Source organism: Myotis yumanensis, unplaced genomic scaffold, assembly GCF_028538775.1.
Source record: "Myotis yumanensis isolate MYYU_CA2020_CCGP unplaced genomic scaffold, mMyoYum1.0.hap1 SCAF_6, whole genome shotgun sequence".
NCBI lineage: Eukaryota > Metazoa > Chordata > Mammalia > Chiroptera > Vespertilionidae > Myotis > Myotis yumanensis.
Genome location: NW_027223757.1, coordinates 63,505,579 through 63,526,582, shown reverse-complemented (window position 1 = coordinate 63,526,582; position 21,004 = coordinate 63,505,579). Strand labels below are relative to the sequence as shown.

At 39.5% G+C, this 21,004-nt stretch overlaps 1 protein-coding gene across 3 annotated transcripts in view; it reads left to right on the top strand.

Moving 5' to 3' along the window:
- The window catches only part of KCNQ5 (potassium voltage-gated channel subfamily Q member 5), a 513,730-nt gene that overhangs the window by 325,600 nt on the left and 167,126 nt on the right, over nt 1–21,004 (top strand). For all 3 annotated transcript variants that reach the window (XM_070418240.1, XM_070418239.1, XM_070418238.1), the window contains exon 2: nt 5,752–5,842. In XM_070418240.1, coding sequence (XP_070274341.1) covers nt 5,752–5,842 — 91 coding nt within the window. The remainder of the gene's footprint in view (nt 1–5,751; nt 5,843–21,004) is intronic.

Here is a 21,004-nt window from a genome sequence, read left to right as displayed (position 1 = left end):
TTCATAATTGCTTGTGAGTGGCTGGGGGTTGTGCTTGTGTGCATGACATTGTGTAACTTGCCATGGTTCATTTGATGAAACATCAGTTGAGCTTTTCCGAATGCTTTGTTTTCATATCATTTTAATTCTTGCTAAATGAACCCATGCTTGAAGCACGAGCTTTGGAAACTGGACATTATCTATCTCACAAGCACCATGATATTTCCAAGTAAAGCTTTTTTATCCGATTAAATCTGACAAATCGATTCTTAATTAACCCACAAGAAAAGGTGGTGGTGGTTGTTTTATTGCGTACACGTATAGGCCATTGAACTGATAATATTTTTTATCATAAATGCCCTTCTTCTCCTCTTACCATAATCAGTGCTTTCTGAAGAAGAATTTTGGTCAAAAGTTCTGCATTAAGAGAATTTCTTCAGAAAGAAAATAGAAATTATTGCTTCAGTCAAAATAAAGACCAATGACTGTTACAGAATAATTTTGAAGGAATATGGATCTTACAATATCTTGGGATTAATGTATAAAAGAAAAAATATCCCTATTTTTTCTAACTTATCTTAAAACTTACCTGAGTAAGTTGGTGACCCATGCCAAAATTACCCGTTTTCCAGCTCTCAGCCCCTCCTTCCTGATCCCCCACCACAGGCATCTGTATTGTTGTATGTACCATGGACCCTTCAGCAGTCTGATAAAGCCTATGAACCATTCCTCAGAACAACGTTTTTAAATGCATAAAACACAAAAGAAAAAGTGATGTTGAAATGCTATTATTAAAATATTAAATAAGTTTCTGATATAGTAGCACACATGCTTCTTTATTAATACATTAAAAAACAACCCCTGGCATTGAGGCTAATAACTACAATAATCCTGACATAGTGATGAGCAAAATCAATATTCAAGATGAAATAATTATGGTTTTATCTACAATTATAAAATGGGGTATAAAATTATTTGTGATTTCTATGAAGGGGAAAGTCATAAATACTTCTAATACCATCATGGTTTGTTGCCATGGTTAGTGACAAATAAAAGTGCAATTTTCCCTTCTATATTCAAAACCCCCCTAAATCCTATCCACAGACCCCTTGGAGGCCCATGGACCCTAGATTAAGACTGCATCCAATGACTCTTGCCGCTGCTCCCACTTTTATCCAACCAGTGGAGTGGGGTACTGGTCAGTGGTCAGCATGCATACACGTGCATGGGACCCTCAGAAGCAGTGATGTCAGCAATCACACTCAAAACCCAGCAGTGCACCATTCACTGCCAATGAGCCTGATGTCTAAACACTGTCACTCCCCGGGGTCATTCCGTGTCAGTTCAGTGCTTCCCCAGCCAGAGAGTCTGTCTCTGGTATAGAAAAACATGTTCCTTGTTCTCCATAATGTCATTCTCCAACATCAGGAAATGTTCCCCAAATATCCTTTTTGTTTATTTAGCTACACCTTACATGCTTGGTCTACAACTTTCCTGAGGATAACATGTTCCACACACTAACTTCCTCTAGGAAAGAAGTACTTTCATGTCTCCACCCAGACTTTGTGCCCAAGATTTAGATCCAAAATCTATGTGGATGCCTTATATTGGATTTATCCTCTTCTCCCCAAAATCAGTTTTTCCTCCTGACTTTTCTCCTCCTGACTTGTTAGGGGCATCACCAATAATGAGATATGGAAGCTTCAGACTTTCCAACCACCACACCTCCTTCCCAAACTTTACTCCCCAATCCAATAACTAGGAACGGCAGGGAGCTCCTATATTTATAGTCTGTATCTCTATACAAGCTTTTCCCCTGATCATGTCCCCAGACTCCCAGTTCAGCCACCTGTCTGACCCAGTGCTTCAGTCTAACTCGATAACTTTTTGTTCCATAAAACAGAGAGCAAATATTTTACCTCCTTTATTTTCTGGCTTGTTGCCTTTCTTATAGTGTACCCTCCTTCTGGAATTTGTTTCCCCAGAAGTTTCTCTGGTCGAAGCCCTACCCTTCCTTCAAAGACCATCTCAAGCACCACCCATTTTTGGAGACTTTTTTGATGTGGTTCCACCATTCCCAATTTGGTGGAATAGAACCCTCCCCACTTCAGCCTCTAAGCATTTTTCTTATGACTTATCTGCCTCAATCCTTCATTAAGATCCATTATGTTGATCTCACCCACTGCACTATATTTTCGGGGTAGGGGCTGCTTTAATTCATCCTGTACCTCGGTAGTGTGTGGCACAGTCTCTTTTACAATGGGTGCTCAGTGCATTTTTCAGTTGAACTGAAATGATCCCTAAACAGAAAGTGAATTGCAGGAATGCCCTACCTTACACTTTCCATGTGCCACCAAAGAATAAGCTAGCTGGCAGGTGTTCACTAATTGTAATTTATTAACTAGTGAGTTTTAGTGACACTGTGGTTGCACCTGGCCTTAACCCATAGTCTCATGGACTAGTCATTCCAACCATTGTGCAAACTCCTGCTGGACCTTCAGAACTCAGTTTGGTCAGTGCTTTTTTCAGGAAGTCTTCCCTAACCCCAAGTCTGGCTTCATGGGCCTGTCACCTTTGTAGTCCCAAGGACCCAACACCAAGAAGGACTCAATTCTTGGTGTCATGTTCTGCTGTCATCATCTTGACATTTTTAATAATTTTTTAATAAAGGTCCCTGTGTATTCACTTTGCACTTGACTCCACAAATTAACTATAGTTAGTTGTGCCTAACCTCTCCTTTCTGTATATTTCTGTCTCCTCTTGTGTTTTTCCTATCTCTGCAATAATCACTCAGAATTTTACTTTTCTATTTACATCTGTTTAGTATTCTGTGTGCCTCAACAGATCCTAAGTTCTGAAAGGGGAAAAAAGAACCCTATTTATTGTTATATACCCAAGGTTGAGCATAGTATTATATACATAATTAATATTTGCTGATTGGATAAGTTGGCTGAGTGGCTGAGGGATGGGAAAAGGGAAGGAATTAACAAATTAATTAATGTATTTGACCATCCATAGCCCTTTGGACAGCTGGAGCATTGGAGGTGTTTGGCTTGCAGTCCTCAGATGGGCCCCTATAGCAATAACAGAATTCTAGTGCAGAAACTACTTGTTAGAAAGGGTAAGATCAGCTCAAGGAAGAAAATAGGCAAAGTAATGACATGAAGCAAAAATATTAAACAAAAAGATTAATGAAGAAGGAACTAGCAAAAAGAATCATGGCATGGATCTGCTTTAAGTATAAATACAGCTAGTATTGGGATGCTTTTGAAAGAAGGTGGTGTCTTAGTGATTAAGCAATCCCCCTGCTTGCTTTTTCTAATGTTTTCTGGGAAGACTGAACTCATGGGCATATGTAGGTAATAGGCACTCACCAGCCGAGAAACATGTGTCACTGTCTTTATTTGATGCCACATCATCCTCCAAACTATCTTACTGATCCCTGATTTTCAACTTCTCATTAGGAGTCTGTGAGTCATATAGGGGCAATGGAATTTGATTCCTGGTTTGTAATTTCCAGTCCATCAGGACCAATTTAATCATCTAAAGTATCTTGAATCATTATACGCATGAGTGAAAAGCCTGATGCGTAGTTATTAACATTGTGTGCTGGGTGTTTTTCACTGGTGAACTCCTTTCCCTTACAGACTTCTATTTGGAATGATAACTACTTCCCTTTTCAGTGTGAAGAGACAGAGAAGTATCCCCAAAAGTCTCGCTGAGCCAGTAGTGTTATTGCCATTCTCATCCATGCATACACTTTCTGCTATACAATCTTGGATGAGTTACAAAGTGTTCTTAGTTCTCAGTTTCCATATCTGTAAATGGGCCTAATGATATTTCTATTCCATACATTTGTGAGGATAATGTGGATGATGCATGTGAAAGGGGCTTAGACCCATGTCCAGCTTGTAGAAAAGGCTCTATGGATGTTGGTAATTGTTTTAAGCACATAGAATATAAGCAGTTTGAACTTGCACTCTAGTTGTGTGTTGGGATAGATATAAAGAGATAAGGAATACGTGGTATTTGTTAGGAGTCAGGGAACTTTTTCTCTGAAGGGCCAGAGAATAAATATTTTACTCTTGTGCACCATACTTCTCTGTCACACTTCTCAGTTTTGTAGTTGTAGATGACAGTAGCCATAGACAATGCAGAAACAAATGGGTATGTCTGTGTGCCAATAAAACTTTACTCATAAAAATAGGCATTAGAGTCCAGATTTGTCTTCAAGACCGTAATTCACCAATCACTTGTGCTCCCAGTCAAGTGCAGTAGACAGACTTATAAGACTTGCCAAGGTGAGCCAGAGGAGGTGGGAACCCACTCCACTGCCATACTAAAGAACGTGGAGACTGATATTTTCAGGGATGTTATTATATGAACTTCCCAGAAATACGTGAAAGTGAAAAATATGGCCTAGAGCAGTGATGGTGAACTTATGAACTCATTTTTTTGGTTGATTTTTCTTTGTTAAATGGCATTTAAATATATAAAATAAATACCAAAAATATAAATCTTTGTTTTCCTATGGTTGCAAATATCAAAAAATTTCTACATGTGACACGGCACCAGAGTTAAGTTAGGGTTTTTCAAAATGCTGACACGCTGAGCTCAAAAGGTTCGCCATCACTGGCCTAGAGCAAGTAGCTCAGGTATTGTTAGATTTGTTTGTTTTTATAATCTTGCATTTCAGGATAAATAACTTCAACTTTACAACAGAGTCTTCCCTTTTTCTTAGACATTTCCTTGGGAAATTGGCTCCCCCTTTGGCCCTCAGAAGTTGCATATTTCTAGGAATAAAAATCTCTGTAGGTTACTTGTAGAAAAGTCTGCTCCTGACTTCTGATCCCAATCATTGTGTATGAACAGACAGAGCTGAGGGCTCCTTTCTCTAGTAGTTTGACTAAAAGGACACAGAAAGCATGTGGATATCAGAGGAAATTATTCCCTTCCATTATTATTATTATTATTATTATTATTATCATTATAAAGAAATAGCCCTGGCCGGTTTGAACCAATGGTTAGAGTATTGGCCTGCACACCAAATGGTTGTGGGTTCAATTCCCAGTCAAGGACACACACCTCAGTTGCAGGTTTGATCCCCAGCCCCAGGGGTGGGGGGCAGAAGCAACCAATCGATGTGTCTCTCTCACATTGATATTTCTCCCTCCCTCACTCTCTCTCTCTCTCCCCTCTTCCCTCCCTTCCACTCTCTCTAAAAATCAATGGAAAAAAATATCCTCAGGTGAGGATTGAAAAAAAAATAAAACAACAAATTAGAATCCATGAGCAATATCAGACTCTGAAAGTGAGCCAGGGGCTTAGTAACAACTATTTAGAACAGTTGACGGGTCACCAGCAGAGTGAATGTGAGGCAGATTCGGCTTCTCTGAAGGGAGAGCAGCTGCAGCACTCGCTCCTGGATAGGAGTTCAAGTGCACACTGTCTGGGCCTTTCTCAGAACCCCTGCTTGGGAAGATGTTTGTGGGAAATTCCTAGATTCTAGGATGTGGACATTTAAACACAGCATGCAACACACACAACCTTCGCTTCACCAATAAAGTTACAAAGCACCCCCATTTGCACCTACATCATATTGTATTTTGCTATTAAAAATGGCTGGTCCCTTCCAGGGCATGTATGATTTAACCAATCACATGTGCCAAGTCACATGGATCTGGTGCTTTACTCGTTAGAAAGAAGAAATTAAGTCTGTCATGATAAGGCAAGGTTCTCATCAGATTTCTCTTTTTTGTTGTCGTTTTACAGCTTTCTCCTTGTCTTTGGTTGCTTGATTTTGTCAGTGTTTTCCACCATTCCTGAGCACACGAAATTGGCCTCGAGTTGCCTCTTGATTCTGGTAAGTAAAACCTATGAACAAAAATGTACATAAAGTTAATGTAATATAAGAACTGTCGATAATATTTGTGCAATGCACACAAAAAGTTCTATCTAGAAAAGGGAGAGTTACTGTGAAGTATAAAAGTTTCAAAAATCACTGAAATGTTTGCCTACCATGTTAACCTTTAGTCAATGTTCAGGATTTCTATTACAGAGGAATATCTACATCACTAATGCAAGTAAATACTTGGAAGCAGTTTTAATGATGTTTATCTATGGTAACACATTATAAGAATCAATGTCCATGAGGTCTCTTATTACATTGATAAAAGTTACAATATAGAAAGCACTTTCCAAATAACCACAATTTGGCTGTAGCTAAGTATAATTGGCCAAGAACTATAAGAATATAGCACCTGGTTCATGCTCTTTTCCATTTTTTTAAATGTTTTTATTGATTTTTTAGAGAGAGGAAGGGAGAGAGAGATAGAAACATGAATAAGAGAGAAACATCATTGATCAGCTGCCTCCTGCACACACACAACCTCTTCCCCCCTCCCCCCCTCCCACACACACACTGGGGATGGAGCTCACAACCTGGGCATATGCTCTGACTTGGAATCAAATCAGCGACCTCTTGGTTAATATATCTTTATTGATTTCAGAGAGGAAGGTAGAGGGAGAGAGAGAGAGATAGAAACATCAATGATGGGAGAGAATCACTGATGGGCTGCCTCCTGCATGTCCCCCACTGGGTACTGAGCCTGCAACCTGGGCATATGCCCCAACCAAAAATCAGACCGTGTCCTCCTGGTTCATAGGTCATCGCTCAACCACTGAGCCGAACCAGCTAGGGCTCCTTCATGGTCTTTTCAACAAACGGAATGCATTATGAGTTTTGCTGCTAATACAATTCCCTGGTAAGAAATTCTACATTTTGCTGTCAATCCTCAAACACACAGAATTGCTTAATTTGGAAAAAGACCCAAGGTATTTTATTCTAAATTATTCTGGAATTTTTTAGCTCTTAAATTTTCTATTGCAACTAAACTATAGCACTGTATTCTCAAATCACACCCAATTGAAAGTTTTGTTCATGTACATCCATTTTGACCTTTCTTGCTTAGTTCAAAAATATCAGACTTGATAGTCTCAGCACTGTCTGAATGAATTCTAAACTGGAACTCACTTCCACTCTAAAACCTGATGAGCTACAAAGGAAGAGAGAGAAAGAGAAAATGGGATACAATGGCTGTGTGCCCTAATAGACAGAGATTGCTATGTGCAGCAATAAGCATTTAATACAAGAAAATTATTCTTGCCTTGAAGGTGGAAACTGAAAGATGTCATCTAGTATAACCTGAGCAGAGGGCAGCTACTCTTCTTACCTATGTTTCAGATGGCTAGTTTTTGCTGATGTTACCAAGACCTCATCAAGTCTCAGTCTACATCAGGGAGAAATCATTTTTGAGCCTGGAACAAATCTATTCCAGTTTGTTTCATACAAACTGTGCTCAGTTGCATATTGTTAATGTTAAGGTTACTCTTTTGAAACTCAACACAGAGAGTAGACAGACAGACCAAAGAGCACACTGGAGATCTGTTCCATTTGCAAGATTTCCATTTGGGTCACAAGTGGCCTTTTAGCCTCATACGCCCCTTTAATAACAACAAATGATCTGCACACAAGGTCTAAGGCACAGCTGGCTTTTATGTTTACATACAGAACCACAACTAGGAATTTTCGAGTCAAAATATAAATCTGATTGTTATATTTGGAAACACGAAAAACTAGATCGACTGCATGACCCATGAGAAATAGTATGCATAAATCAAACATAGGCATGCCACAAAAAGGTGTCTCTTATAACCAGGTCAAGAATCCAAAATGTTACCTTCTCTAAATCTCTGAAATATAAACTCAGTCATTGCTCATGAGTTGGTAAATAGTTCTAAGGAACCCATGTTAGTAAAAAGCCCAAAGCTGATTAGTGTCTTGACTTTAAAACTTCTGAACAATTGGTCAGAGTTTAGTAACTAGAGTGCATTTGAGAAGATAAAAATGTAGATGTCACACATACCTCAGTCTTTTTTTTGCCAGCCTTATTGAGATATAACTGACAGAAAACATTGTGTAAATTTAAGATGTATAATGTGATGATTTTATATATGTAGATGTTGCGAAATGATTACCACAATAAAGTTAATTAACATGTCATCACCTCACATAGTTACCATTTGTGTGTGTAGTGAAAATTTTTAATATCTACTCTCTTAGCCACTTTCAAGTATACAATACAGTATTGTCAGCTACAAATACCATGCTGTACATCAGAGCCTCAGAATTGTTTGTTTTATAACTGGAAGCTTGTACCCTTTGACCACGTTCACCATCCCCACCCCCCTCTGTTTCTATGAATTTGGTTTGGGTTTCGTTTGTTTTTTTAATTACTGTTTTTTAGATTCCACATAGAAATGAGATCATACAACATTTGTTTTTCTCTGGCTGATTTGTTTCACTTAGAGTAATGCCCTTAAGGTCCATCCATGTTATCACAGATGGCAAGATAAATTTCCTTTCAGAGCTGAATATTGCATTGTATACATACCACAGTTTCTTTAAGCATTCATTCATTGATGAACGCTTAGGTTGTTTCATGTCTTGGCTTTTGTGAATAATGCTACAGTGAAGATGGGAGTGCTGATACCTCTTTGTGATTGTGACGTCATTTCTTTCAGGTATATATCCGTAAGTGGGATTGCTGAATCATATGGCAGTTCTATTTTTAATTTATTGAGGAACCTCCATACTGTTTAACATAGTGGCTTTGCCAATGTATATTCCCACCAACAGTGCAAAAGGTTTCCCTTTTCTCCACATCCTGGCCCAGCATAGTTATCTCTTGTCTTTTTGATAATACCCATTCTGACAGGCGTGAGGTAATATCTCATTGCGGTTTTTATTTTCATTTTCTTGATGATTAGTACTGTTGAGCACCTTTTCTTATACTTGTTTGCCATTGTATATCTTCTTTCAGTATTGAATACCTTTGGATTTAGTCCCTTTATGCAAATGAGGCCTTTGTTTTGAGCATGGTGGTAAGTGCTGCAGGTAGAAAGGTGTTGCTGCATGGCTTTTCTTAGGGAGAGAGTATGGTTACCCTCCTATTTTCAAGCTATAGTGATAAATTGTTGGGGTGAATTTTAACCCAAAGTGTATTCTTAAAACCTACCTAGGAATATGCAGATTGTGATACAGGTCTAAGATCATAGTTGTTATTGTTCTTCATTAACATTTTCTCCCAAAATTATGTTTTATTCAAACAAAAAAATAATCAAGTCTAGCCTTTTTATTCTTTAGTAATTAATAAATTAGAAAACATAGTATAGGATGAAAATTTGATCAGTTGTAGAATATTGGTGAGGGGGACAAGAGAAATCTCAATTATTTAGGGAATCTCTTATTTATTCTTTTAACTTGCACGTTTGAGATAGTTCATCTGATTTCAAAGTATGTCTATACTCTGAACATCTAATCAAACATGATTCAGAGAACACAGTTCTAATTAGTTCCCAAGATGGAACATATCTAAAGAATTGCCACCCAAATAGTAATAAGAATGGCTTTAAACGTGTTTGCAGAAATTTACAATAAAGTCACTTTTGTGTACTTTTGGTCACAAGCACAACAGAGGAGTAAACTTAGGAGAATTGAAGAGCATTATGCTAAGCGAAATAAACCAGTCAGAGAAAGACAACTATCACATCATCTCTCTCATATGTGGAATCTGATGAACAAAATAGATCCAGAGACATGGAAGCATGGAACAGACTGTCGAATCTCAAGGGAAGGCGTGGGTGGTTGGTTGGTTGGGTTAGAAGAGATTAACCAAAGAAATTATATGCATATATGCATAACCCATGGACACAGATAATAGCGCATTGAAGGCCTAGGGAAGGGAATCAGAGCGGAGAAAAAAAGGGGATATCTGTAATATTTTCAGCAATAAAGATAAATTTTTTAAAAAGAAAACCAGAAACTGAATCACTACAGGGAAAAAAGATACAGATTAGATGGATGGGTAGGTAGATAGATAGATAGATAGATAATCATATATCACAATTATATATTTTTCATAATTCTGTCCCATTTGGGTTTTTTAAACGTATTAAAAGACGTTCCTATATTCTAACTCAGATTCTATTTCTGTGCAAATAAAAGGCACCCACACTTCTGTCAGGGAGCACACTCCAGCCAAACTGGCCCCTGGACAGACTGCCCAGGACCCTCTTTGACACACACTTTACACTTGTTTCCTTGAGGGCACCAGCATAATAGGTAGAGGCTATTACTTTGGACTTGTTCTTGCTCACCTCCTAGGTCTCCATAGAGTCTTCAGTCTCCATCCCCAACCCTAAGGGGAGGCTCTCATCATTCTCATCCAGATCTGCACCCCCAATGCTACTTGCAAACTTGTAACTTACTTGCCTCAGTTACAAGTCAAATGAATACCCATGTTAATTTTCTTTTTTATTCTTGTATGAACTAGGGTTTCATGATATATATGAGGTTCCCTATCTCTCTCCACAGAAGCAGCAGAGCATATACTGAAGAATGTTATTGACAACACTGAGTTCAAGTTCACTTCTACCACTTTATAGCAGTGTAACTTTGGGAAATTACTTCCTGTATCTTAGTTTTCTCATCAGTTAAAAGTGGATAATAATATATCCTACTTCATAACATTTTTGTGAGGATTAGTTAAATTCCAGTGCTCAGAACTGGGCCCAGCATAGGGAAAGCTAACAAATATTATAATCACTGGCTCTCCCATATATTTAATGGGAGCATTAATAGGGACACAAGTACAGGTGAACCGTGGACTATTTGAAAATACTATATCTGAGAAAAAATCTTACTTTTCTGAAATAAAACAGGTATTTTTCACCACAAATACTGTGAATTAGGGCAACTTTCTTCACAAACATTCATTTAACTAAAATTGAGTCAGTGGCACACATTCAGCGTGCAATGTGTGTTCACAATAACCACGTATTTTTTGATGACTAATGAATCAGATTTTTATTGTTGTAATTTTTTGACAAATGTATCTGATGACAATGCCATAGCTCTGTTAGCTCTTCTTAATGGGGCACTGGGCAGGGATAATACCAAGGACAATTAAAAGCTGAAGTTAATTTCCTATGTTTTGTAAATTCTTTAAAACTGAAATGGAGCTAGCATATTTTTAAGTAACTTTTGTTTATGACTCATTGATTTCTTATTTAAAAAAAATAATTGCTGTATAAATTACTCCCATTTTACTGAATGGCTAACTAAGTTGCAGATCATGCACCCAGCCTAAGAGAGAGCCAGGATTTCATGGCCTGGCTGACTGAAAACCTGGATTGTCTTCAAGGCATCCAGCAACCTCGCAACCTCATTCTCTTGCTTCTTGATCAAGACTGACAGGTCTACTGAAGTGCACTTTCTACCAGTCAATGAAGCACTGAGGTTCATGGCTTCTTTTTTGTTCCAAATATGCCAAGTGGTGCCTGCACCCTTGTACTAGGGATGTCAGTTTCTTTTTTCATAAAGGATTCACTTACAAAGTTATCACAAATGGGTATATCAAATCAAACCACTATAAGGTCTTTGTATCAAGAATTCTAAATACTATTTTGTCAACAGTCAATAGCCTGACCTGTGGGGTAAATAGTCAAGTATAAAGAAAGCTGTGTCTTCTAGTCCCAGCTCACTTTGTTTCAATAAGCACTATGCTATTGAAGGGAAAGCTCCTGTTTCCAGGTTAACATATAGTGAAAAGTTTTGTTTTGACTTGTTTTAATTCTGTTACCTTTAAGTTGTATATTTTAGCATTTCATATCCTACTTTCTTTTTTTTTTTTTTTTACAGTTGTCTTCTTAAGTACTATTAAGTGCAAATACTTTCTTTTTTTTTTCTTTTTTCTTTTTTTTTAAATCTTTATTGTTCAGATTATTACATTTGTTCCTCTTTTTTCCCCCCATAACTCCCCTCCTTCCAGCTCCCACCCCACCCTCCACCCTCACTCCCCACCGAGTTCATCCATAGGTGCATGATTTTTGTCCAGTCTCTTCCCAAATCTCCCATTCCCCTTTCCCCCCCAAGAATAGTCAGTCCATTCCCTTTCTATGTCCCTGATTCATTATAGTCACCAGTTCATTCTGTACATCAGGTTATTTATTCACTTGATTCTTAGATTCATTTGTTGATAGATGCATATTTGTTGTTCATAATTTGTATCTTTACCTTTTTCTTCTTCTTCCTCTTCTTAAAGGATACCTTTCAGCATTTCATATAATACTGGTTTGGCGGTGATGAACTCCTTTAGTTTTTCCTTATCTGTGAAGCTCTTTATCTGACCTTCAATTCTGAATGATAGCTTTGCTGGATAAAGTAATCTTGGTTGTAGGTTCTTGGTATTCAGCACTTTGAATATTTCTTGCCATTCCCTTCTGGCCTGCAAAGTTTCTGTTGAGAAATCAGCTGACAGTCGTATGGGTATTCCCTTGTAGGTAATTGAGCCTCTTTCTCTTGCTGCTTTTAAGATTTTCTCTTTGTCTTTTGCTCTTGGCATTTTAATGATGATGTGTCTTGGTGTGGTCCTCTTTGGATTCCTTTTGTTTGGGGTTCTCTGCGCTTCTTGGACCTGTAAGTCCATTTCTTTCACCAGGTGGGGGAAGTTTTCTGCCATTATTTCTTGAAATAGGTTTTCAATATCTCGCTGTCTCTCATCTTCTGGGACTCCAATGACTCTGATATTAGTGCGCTTAAAGCTGTCCCAGAGGCTCCTTACACTATCTTCACACTTTCGGATTCTTTTTTCATTATGCTTTTCCAATTGGGTGTTTTTTGTCGAATCTTTGGTTTGATTCTTGCACTCCTCTGGTCTGCTATTGGGTATAATATTCTTTATTTCAGTCCGTGTATGCTTACTTTCTAATTTCTTTATCATAGCATCGAGGGTCTCATTAGTTTTCGTGAGGCTCTGCACAAATTTATGGCAAGCCCTCAAAATTGCGATTCTTAGCTCCATATCCTCCATTTCTGTCATGTTTTTTTGTCTCCGCATCTTTTATGCTTTCTTGGTGCACCCCCTTGTGGTCTCTGTGCGCAGTCTTGTTCTAGCGAAGCCTTAATTGTTGTAGTTAACACTAGAGGGATTTGACCTCCAGGCCGACTGGCGGTGGAAATCAGCTGTGGGAAAACTTCAGTCCTCAGGGGAGGCGCTAATCCAGCCCTTGCCTGAGGCGATCGGCAAATGGCTGTGCGCAGGGTTTGGGCGGGGCGGGCTCAACAGGGCGGGGGGGAGGGAGCAGCTATGGCCGCTCTCAGTCCGTCCCCAGGGGCTCTGCCTCTCTGTCCCAGCAATCGCTGCAAACCTCGGAGGGGCCGTAGCCAGACAGTCCCGCTTCTCCCGTTTGAGTCTGGGTCCCTAGAGACTCGCCTGGATCTGTAGCCCAGAGTCTGAGACTCGCTCCTGAGTGAAAACGACAGTCGCGCCCTCAGCCGCCAGCCCGCTTTGCGTGCGCACCCTCACCGCACCGCCGTACCTTTAAATTTTCCACACTGCGCCTCCGCTGAGCGTCAGAATGCTGTTGTTTTTGCTTCTAGTTGAAGAGACTCTCCTCAGCCAGCCTTCCCGTGGTTCTGGTTGATGTCCGCTCCGACTTTTAGTTGTATTTTTGAAGTGGTTGTCCACGGCGGCAGTCTCTGGTGTTTACCTATGCCGCCATCTTCGATTCTCAGTCTCATATCCTACTTTCTTAAGAACAATGCTGTTTAGAGTACATTTTCTATTGATTGGATAACTTCTTGCCTTCCAGATTAATTTTAAAGTATTCATTTAGGCCCTTCATATAGATTGTTGAACACATTAAAAATGGGCTACCTCTCCACTTAATGAAAGTGATTATTATCATTTGTAAAATTTTCACTAAAGATGGTCATTTCTAAAAGTGCCCAGCCACAACGCAGTAAAAGGAATACCATTATCAATTTTAGCAAGATAGAGAATGTTTCAGCGAATTTGTGCCTCTATCCTCCTACTGTGTCAAAAAGACTCCAAACCACAAATGGATTGTACTGAGCATCTGGACAAGTACTCAAACACATGGTCAAACATTCAGGTCTGTCCAAACAGCTGGGTGTTTGGCACCTTCTAGATAGAGCATATGCATATTTGCTGTTTTTGCTTCATGTAGCAAAGCAAACATGGGTTTGCTGTTCCTTTGCACAATGAATCAGTTCCTGAAATGTGTACAAATCCAATTTAAGCAGATCTAATTATATCTTAAATGCACTAGTGGAGCTTACTATTTAAAGGAAATCTGTAGTGAATCCTTTTGTAGAGTGAAGAGTCCTCTTGAAAAGCTAATAACAGCTACATAATTAATCTGTTTCATGTTTGTTTTCTTCTTCTAATGTGAGTGCCTGTAGGGTTTTTAAATTGTTAGATAACTGTCCATGATATAATGCAGTATTGAAGAATTAGAGAGGTTGTTGCCACTTGCTATCAATCAATATTAGTAGAGGGGGAAAATCAGTCCCAAACACATTTTCTTGTCCTTGCAGAGTAGAAAGATTTGCACATAAAATTGTATGGATTTGGTGTGGAAATGAGATTACATTATGTGTCCGATTTCAAAGCTCTAGCTAAACATTGTAAGAAGGTATAAGAGAGTATAAGAATCCATTTGAGAATATTAAATCTTATGTTTGCAATGGAAGTGACAGAGTCTAAGATACTAAATAATCAGATATGAGGAGTGAGTGATGCTTCTTGTTGTTTATCACACTCCTGTAATTTACTGCAGAAAGCTCTCAGAATATCCCAATGAGCACTGAAAACTGTAATTATTTTCCTTTCCTTGTCTTTCAGCAAGGAAAATGCACATAAACTTTAAAATGATTTATTGAATCTAACAAACCTCATCAATCTGGTGAGGACTGAAAAGAAAAAGCAGAAGTAGTATAACACCTACACTGACTCTTAACTGAGGGATAATAATATAGTAAGTTGCCTTATGAAAAGTATTTCAGATATTAGAGCAAAGAATTGTTCACGTTAAAGGTAATGAAATCGTGTCTGAAAAAGACCAGATTTCTCTCTACAATTAGGAAGGAAAGAACTCTCCACATTTCTGGTGCAAGCATGGTATCTAACCAACTGGCCCAGTCTATATCACAGAATTGCTCTGTACAATTTTATTTTGAGACTTGACGCGCAGCCCAGCAGACATCCAAACAGCTCTCCGTGAGCCAAACTCAAGCAGGTCTGCGCTGACGCCCTATGTGCTTTTGAGCTCCACAAACGTATTTAGACTGAGAGAGAAAGAGAGAAACAAGGTGGTATGATAAGTATCTGAGGGTTATCAGAGAATAAGAGTCCAAGATGGTTGGCAATAAAGGAGGAACACCCTTCTCTTAGGATCTTTCCGGGTTTAAATAATTTCCGCCACTTGAAACCTGGGTCAGACACTTTTGCTTTCCCAGAGTAAATGATCTCTTCCTCTGCCTTCCCTCGGCATTGGCTACTTGTTCTTCCTTATTCATTTATTCAAGAATATTTATGCAGCCGAAACCGGTTTGGCTCAGTGGATAGAGCGTCGGCCTGTGGACTGAAGGGTCCCAGGTTCGATTCCGGTCAAGGGCATGTACCTGGGTTGCGGGCACATCCCCAGTGGGAGATGTGCAGGAGGCAGCTGGTCGATGTTTCTCTCTCATCGATGTTTCTAACTCTCTATCCTCTCCCTTCCTTTCTGTAAAAAATCAATAAAATATATTTAAAAAAAAAAAAAGAAGAAGAATATTTATGCAGCACCGAAGGATATAGCAATGAGCAAAACAGGCAAATCTCTATCCTCAGGGAAGTCACATTTTTGTGGGGAAACATATAGTAAACAAATCAACAAACCAATATGTTAAATGTTATAAATAAAAGAAAAGCAAAAAAAAAGGAATAGATACTGAGTGGTGTTTTGATAACATATTTAGAGAAGACCACTGGAAGGAGGAGGCTTAGCCCGGTCATTGTGGCTCAGTGGTTGAGCATCGACCCATGTACCAAGAGGTCACCAGCTCAATTCCCAGTCAGGGCACATGCCCAGGTTGTGAGCTCAATCCCCAGTAGAGGGCATGCAAGAGGCAGCCGATGGGTGATATTTCTCTCTCATCGATGTTTCTTTCTCTCCCTGCCCCTCTCTCCAAAATTAATAAAAACATATATTTTTAAAAAGAAAGGGAAGCATGTAGCAGAGGCTTCAGTGGAGTGAGGCAACAAGCTGTGCAGAGATTCGATTTGGGGAAAGAACATTCCAGGCAGATGGAGCTTCAAGGACAAAAGCCCCGGGCAGGAGCACACCTGCTGAGTGAAGGAAGGGCATGGAGACCAGAACAGTTGATGGAGGAAAAGCCAGGGGCAGAATGGAGAAAAATGAGGCACCAGTTGGACTGTAAATTTCTTGAGAATAGGATCCAAAGCTGATTCAGGGATAGCACTAATATAGTGGTATCTGGTGGCAAATTATCATTAAATATTTGGTGAGAGAAGATGGCCAATTATTTAAATATACAACATTCATATTGAAATTGTCACAGTATCATGAAGATGACGCCAAGATTAAAACAAGATGCATGGCTGGAGTAGGGAATCATAGGATTGAAGCCATTTAGGAAGCAACTGAAGTCATTCATGGAAAACACGATGGAAGCCTAGACAAAACCGGAGTTGTGAACGGAGGGAGGGGATGCACTGCAGCAGTAAGAGTAGTTCCGAGCTCAGGTCAAAGCTGCTCATCCTGTGGAATTGGTCGGTGCCTCACAGCAAGTCTGGGAGGGCTTTTCTTCTCAGAACTGAGATAGTCTGCCCGGTGCACACTACACGGCTCCCAAGTGCCGCCTGCTGCCTCATTTCAGATGCTTTTTGTGCCACCTGTGGTTCTCATTCGCCCTCTCTCTCTGCACTGCCTCTCTGGTTTAGATCTACATCTTGCTCTGACCTGTGTATCCCAGTCAGGCTTTCCCAGCTGGTCTCTGATCCTGTGGATTTCCATCGATTGTCAGATGGTTCCCTGGATCCTGCTAGGCCCTCTCCTAATCTCTCCAGGCCCCATCTCTTACTTCACTGCAGTTTTAACTCAAATCTATATGAAGTGCTTCCTGCATTCCAGCCTCTGTGTTGGGGGCTGGAGTCCTAAATATGCATAAGACATGCCCTGCCCTGGGAGCGTGTCTAAAGCACATTCTTGTCTACAATCTCTGACCAACTCTAGAAAAAATAAAAGCCTTGAAATCATGGATTGATAGAGTATAAATGGTGAAATTAGGAGATGAAAAATAAATGGGTTAATTTGTTATTTTTTTAAATTCCCATTTTAAGGCATGTGCACTTGAGAGAATAGCCCTATCTCAAGTGATCTATTTCTCATGAAAATCACAAATAAGATCATCAAAAACTATCTTCAATATAGATTACTACTAATCATGCCTGTATATTAGATATTGGCTTGGTACTGCACCAGGCCAAAAACTAGAAGCAGTGGGTGGGCCCCCCTGCCCCCATGCAGCCATACATCAGGGGTCACTATTAAAGTGACAAGCCATATCATGCTTCTGCATAATAGGTTAGAGAAAAAATTTCCAAGCTGTAAATGGCAGCTTGACAAACAGCATTAAAGGCTGGATTCAATGAAAATGCTGCAGACCTGGCTCCCTCGGGACTATAAATCACAATGAATCCACAGAACATTACTGGAAAATGGAGAACAGGAAAGAGATTGTGCGTGTGACAGGCCCTCCAGCCCTGCTCGCTGAAGACTAATTGAGGGAGATTCAGTGCTGCAAGAACTCAGCATCATGGGAAACCTGAAAAGCCTTTCTGCAGAGCAGCCTTAACAAGAAAATGCCAACTCCAGACCTCAGCCACCCTTGGGTAAGGTGGAGGCGGGGAGTGAGGAACCACCACCCCTATGAGGGAGGGCAAGAGGGAGAATTCAGTGTTTCTCACTCCCCGGTCCCTGACTCTACTGGCCATTTTTCAATCAGGTGAAATCAAGTACAAATCAATATAAAATGCAACCTTATGAGAAAGAGAAACCCTAGCATAATGGGAGAGTGTTATACAGAAGTGAAGGGGGATGGTGAGCATCCCTGCCTCTTAGATGTCATGATAATAAAGACTGGAGGACTTGGGCATTGCATATCTATAAAGCTGGAGGATTTTCTGCCCAGTTAGCCAACCCACTTGCTTCTCTCCAAAAAAAAAAAAAAACACACAACTCCTTCCTGGGTCATTTTCTGGTTTGGACCTATGGCCCACAGCAGTGGAAAATTGCACAGTCAGGGTCACTGTTGCCAGGCACGGCTAGGCATTCAACTAGCTGAAGCAAGTGAGCTGTGTGACCAGGTTGGGAAGCTCATCTGTTTGTAGAGTCCAGGAAAGAGCAATGCAGAGCATTAGGCTGGAGGTCAAAAATGGGAAAGCATCCAGCTGGGTCGTTCAGAAGTCCAACGCTGTGAGGACATGTGTTTCCTTGAGTCACCTCTGCAGACTGAAGGATTTTTTTTTTTTTTTAGCTGCTCATTGATTCTTTTTTTTTTTTCCCCATCCATCTTATGCTCACTAAGCACCTACCAGGTAGGCTGTGAGCCAAAGACACTGCCCACATTACACACCAGCTGTACTCATATGGTCCCCATCCCTGTCTGTGATGGTTCTTTACTTTTTTTTTTCCCTAACTAAATCAGGTGGAAATTGTTTAGTTTTATGCATATGCGGTCCCTTCTCTTACCTTACATTTCCATAATGCAGTTTACCTCACATGCTATTGTAAATAGAATAATGATGTCAATGTAACATAGAAGTTGACAGTGATTTTTCCCAAATAACAGCAGCTGAACACAGCAAGCCTGGAGTGCAAACTGCCCCTGTCCACCTTCTTTATTTTGGACACTTACTCTGCCTTGGAAGTGCTTTTAGGCAGTTCTCCCAGTCTTTGTGTAAAAGACACAAACATAAAGTGGGAAACTAAAGAGATCCATCTTTAGCTTCACTACATTTTGTGCAAAGTCTGCAACTCTCTCTACTAGTGACATGTGATGTGGGGCCCTTGTCTCCATAACGCAGCACCTGCACCCTTCCTGACATCCCTTCCATCGAGCTCCCTTCACATTTGTGTAGTGAAGGCCAGGGGTGCTCCAGCATTTTCTCATTAGATGTTAGCATAGCTTTTTTTTAGATTATAGAAATATGGCCTTTATTTTGTTGACATGTCTTTTTATTTTTTATTTTTCAATTACAGTTGACACTTAATATTATTTTATATTAGTTTCAGGTATATAACATAGTGATTAGACATTTATATAACTTACAAGGTGATCACCCCAGTAAGTCTGGTATCCATGTGGCACCATACATAGTTATGAGAATATTATTAACCATATTTCTTATGTGACTGTTTTGTGACTACCAATTTGCAGTTCTTAATCCCTTCACCTTTTCACCCAGCCCCTCCAAACCCACTTCCATCTAGCAATCATCAGTTTGTTCTCTGAATCTCTGATGTTGACATATCTTTTTAACTCTACTAAAATCTTATTAGGGTTGTTGTTTTTGTAAGATCTCTGCTTCCATGGGTTTAGAGTGGTTTGCTCTAGCTCTATTTTCATCATAAGCCCTGTTCTTTTTAGTGAGCAGTCTTGCCCTAAAACCTGGCTTTGTGTTAAAGCAGAAATGCATTTACTGCACTGTGGCTGGAAAGCCAGTATGTAAGTGGAACAAGCTTATATATTCTGTCTACTCAGAAGTGCACCAGTCTTCGGCTTGATAATATGGTCTTTTCAAGTGAAAGGCATCAGTGGCACTAAGTTGGGTGTGGGGTGGGGGGGGAGTGAAGGGGAGGGGGTGTCATCCTTAGGTCAAATAAATCAAAAGGCTAAAAAGCTATATATCAGATGGTGGTTTAGAGCCATCTTTTTTCAAACCTTTCTACTCTTCCCTTATCAAGCGATGTTAAAGAAACCTTCAAGCTTTACAGACCTATTTATCAAAAGTTCAAATTTTAACATTCAGCCTAAATTTTAATAAAAGAAACTTTTATGCAGTTTAGATAGAAAAATAATGTTATATAGTGCTATAGATAGAATCAAATTTTAACACTGTTGCATTTGAGCAAATTGAGAATATTTTATTTTTAAAAATATAATTTGCTTTAATTATTATAAAGATTTTTCACCTTATTTAACTTTAAGTCTTTTTTAATATATTTTTATTGATTTCAGAGAGGAAGGAAGAGGGAGATAGAAACATCAATGATGAAAGACTATCATTGATCGGCTACCTCCTACACACCCCCTACTAGGGATCGAGCCCACAATCCAAGCATGTGCCCTGACCAAGAATCAAACCATGGCCTCCTGGTTCATAGGTCGAAGCTCAATCACTGATCAACACCGGCCCAGCAATTCTTAAGTCTTTTGATATCTCCTCAATATGTAAAAAAAAAAAATGTAGCATTTTTATCATCCTATCTTATCCTCTTTTTAACTTGAAGTAAAATTTCAAATAATTTTTTGAATTAAAAGATCTAATTCCTTACCTTGCCACACACAGGCTTCTCACATATCTCTAATTTTCCCTTAAATTTTGAGGCTTATTTCAACACCAGTTTCCCTTAAAGTTACCCACACAGCATCATTGTATGTATGTACACCTATGTGCATGTGTGTACATGCTCTCTCTCTCTCTCTCTCTCTCTTACAGTCACACTCTACACTTCAGCAATATTAAGCCATTCATATTTTTATGCACACTGCCTCTGTGCCTTTATTAATTTTATTTCTTCTATTTGAAAAGCCCAGTTCTACCACTTCTCTTCACCACCTTGATGACTCCTATTCATTTTTGAAGTCTCAGCTCATCTCCCCTCTTCCTGGGTGTTCTTTCCTGACTCCCCAGGAGCTGTGATATTCCCTTCCTCTGTGCTCTGGGGTCCAGCACAGATCAGAAGAAATGGCTGATAGCAGCATTCACACTGCAGTATGATTGTTGGTTTCCAAGCATATACTGTATTTCATTTCTGTTAGACTAAAAACTACATAAGACTAGGGATTGTCTGTCAGTCGTCTTTTTATTTCCTA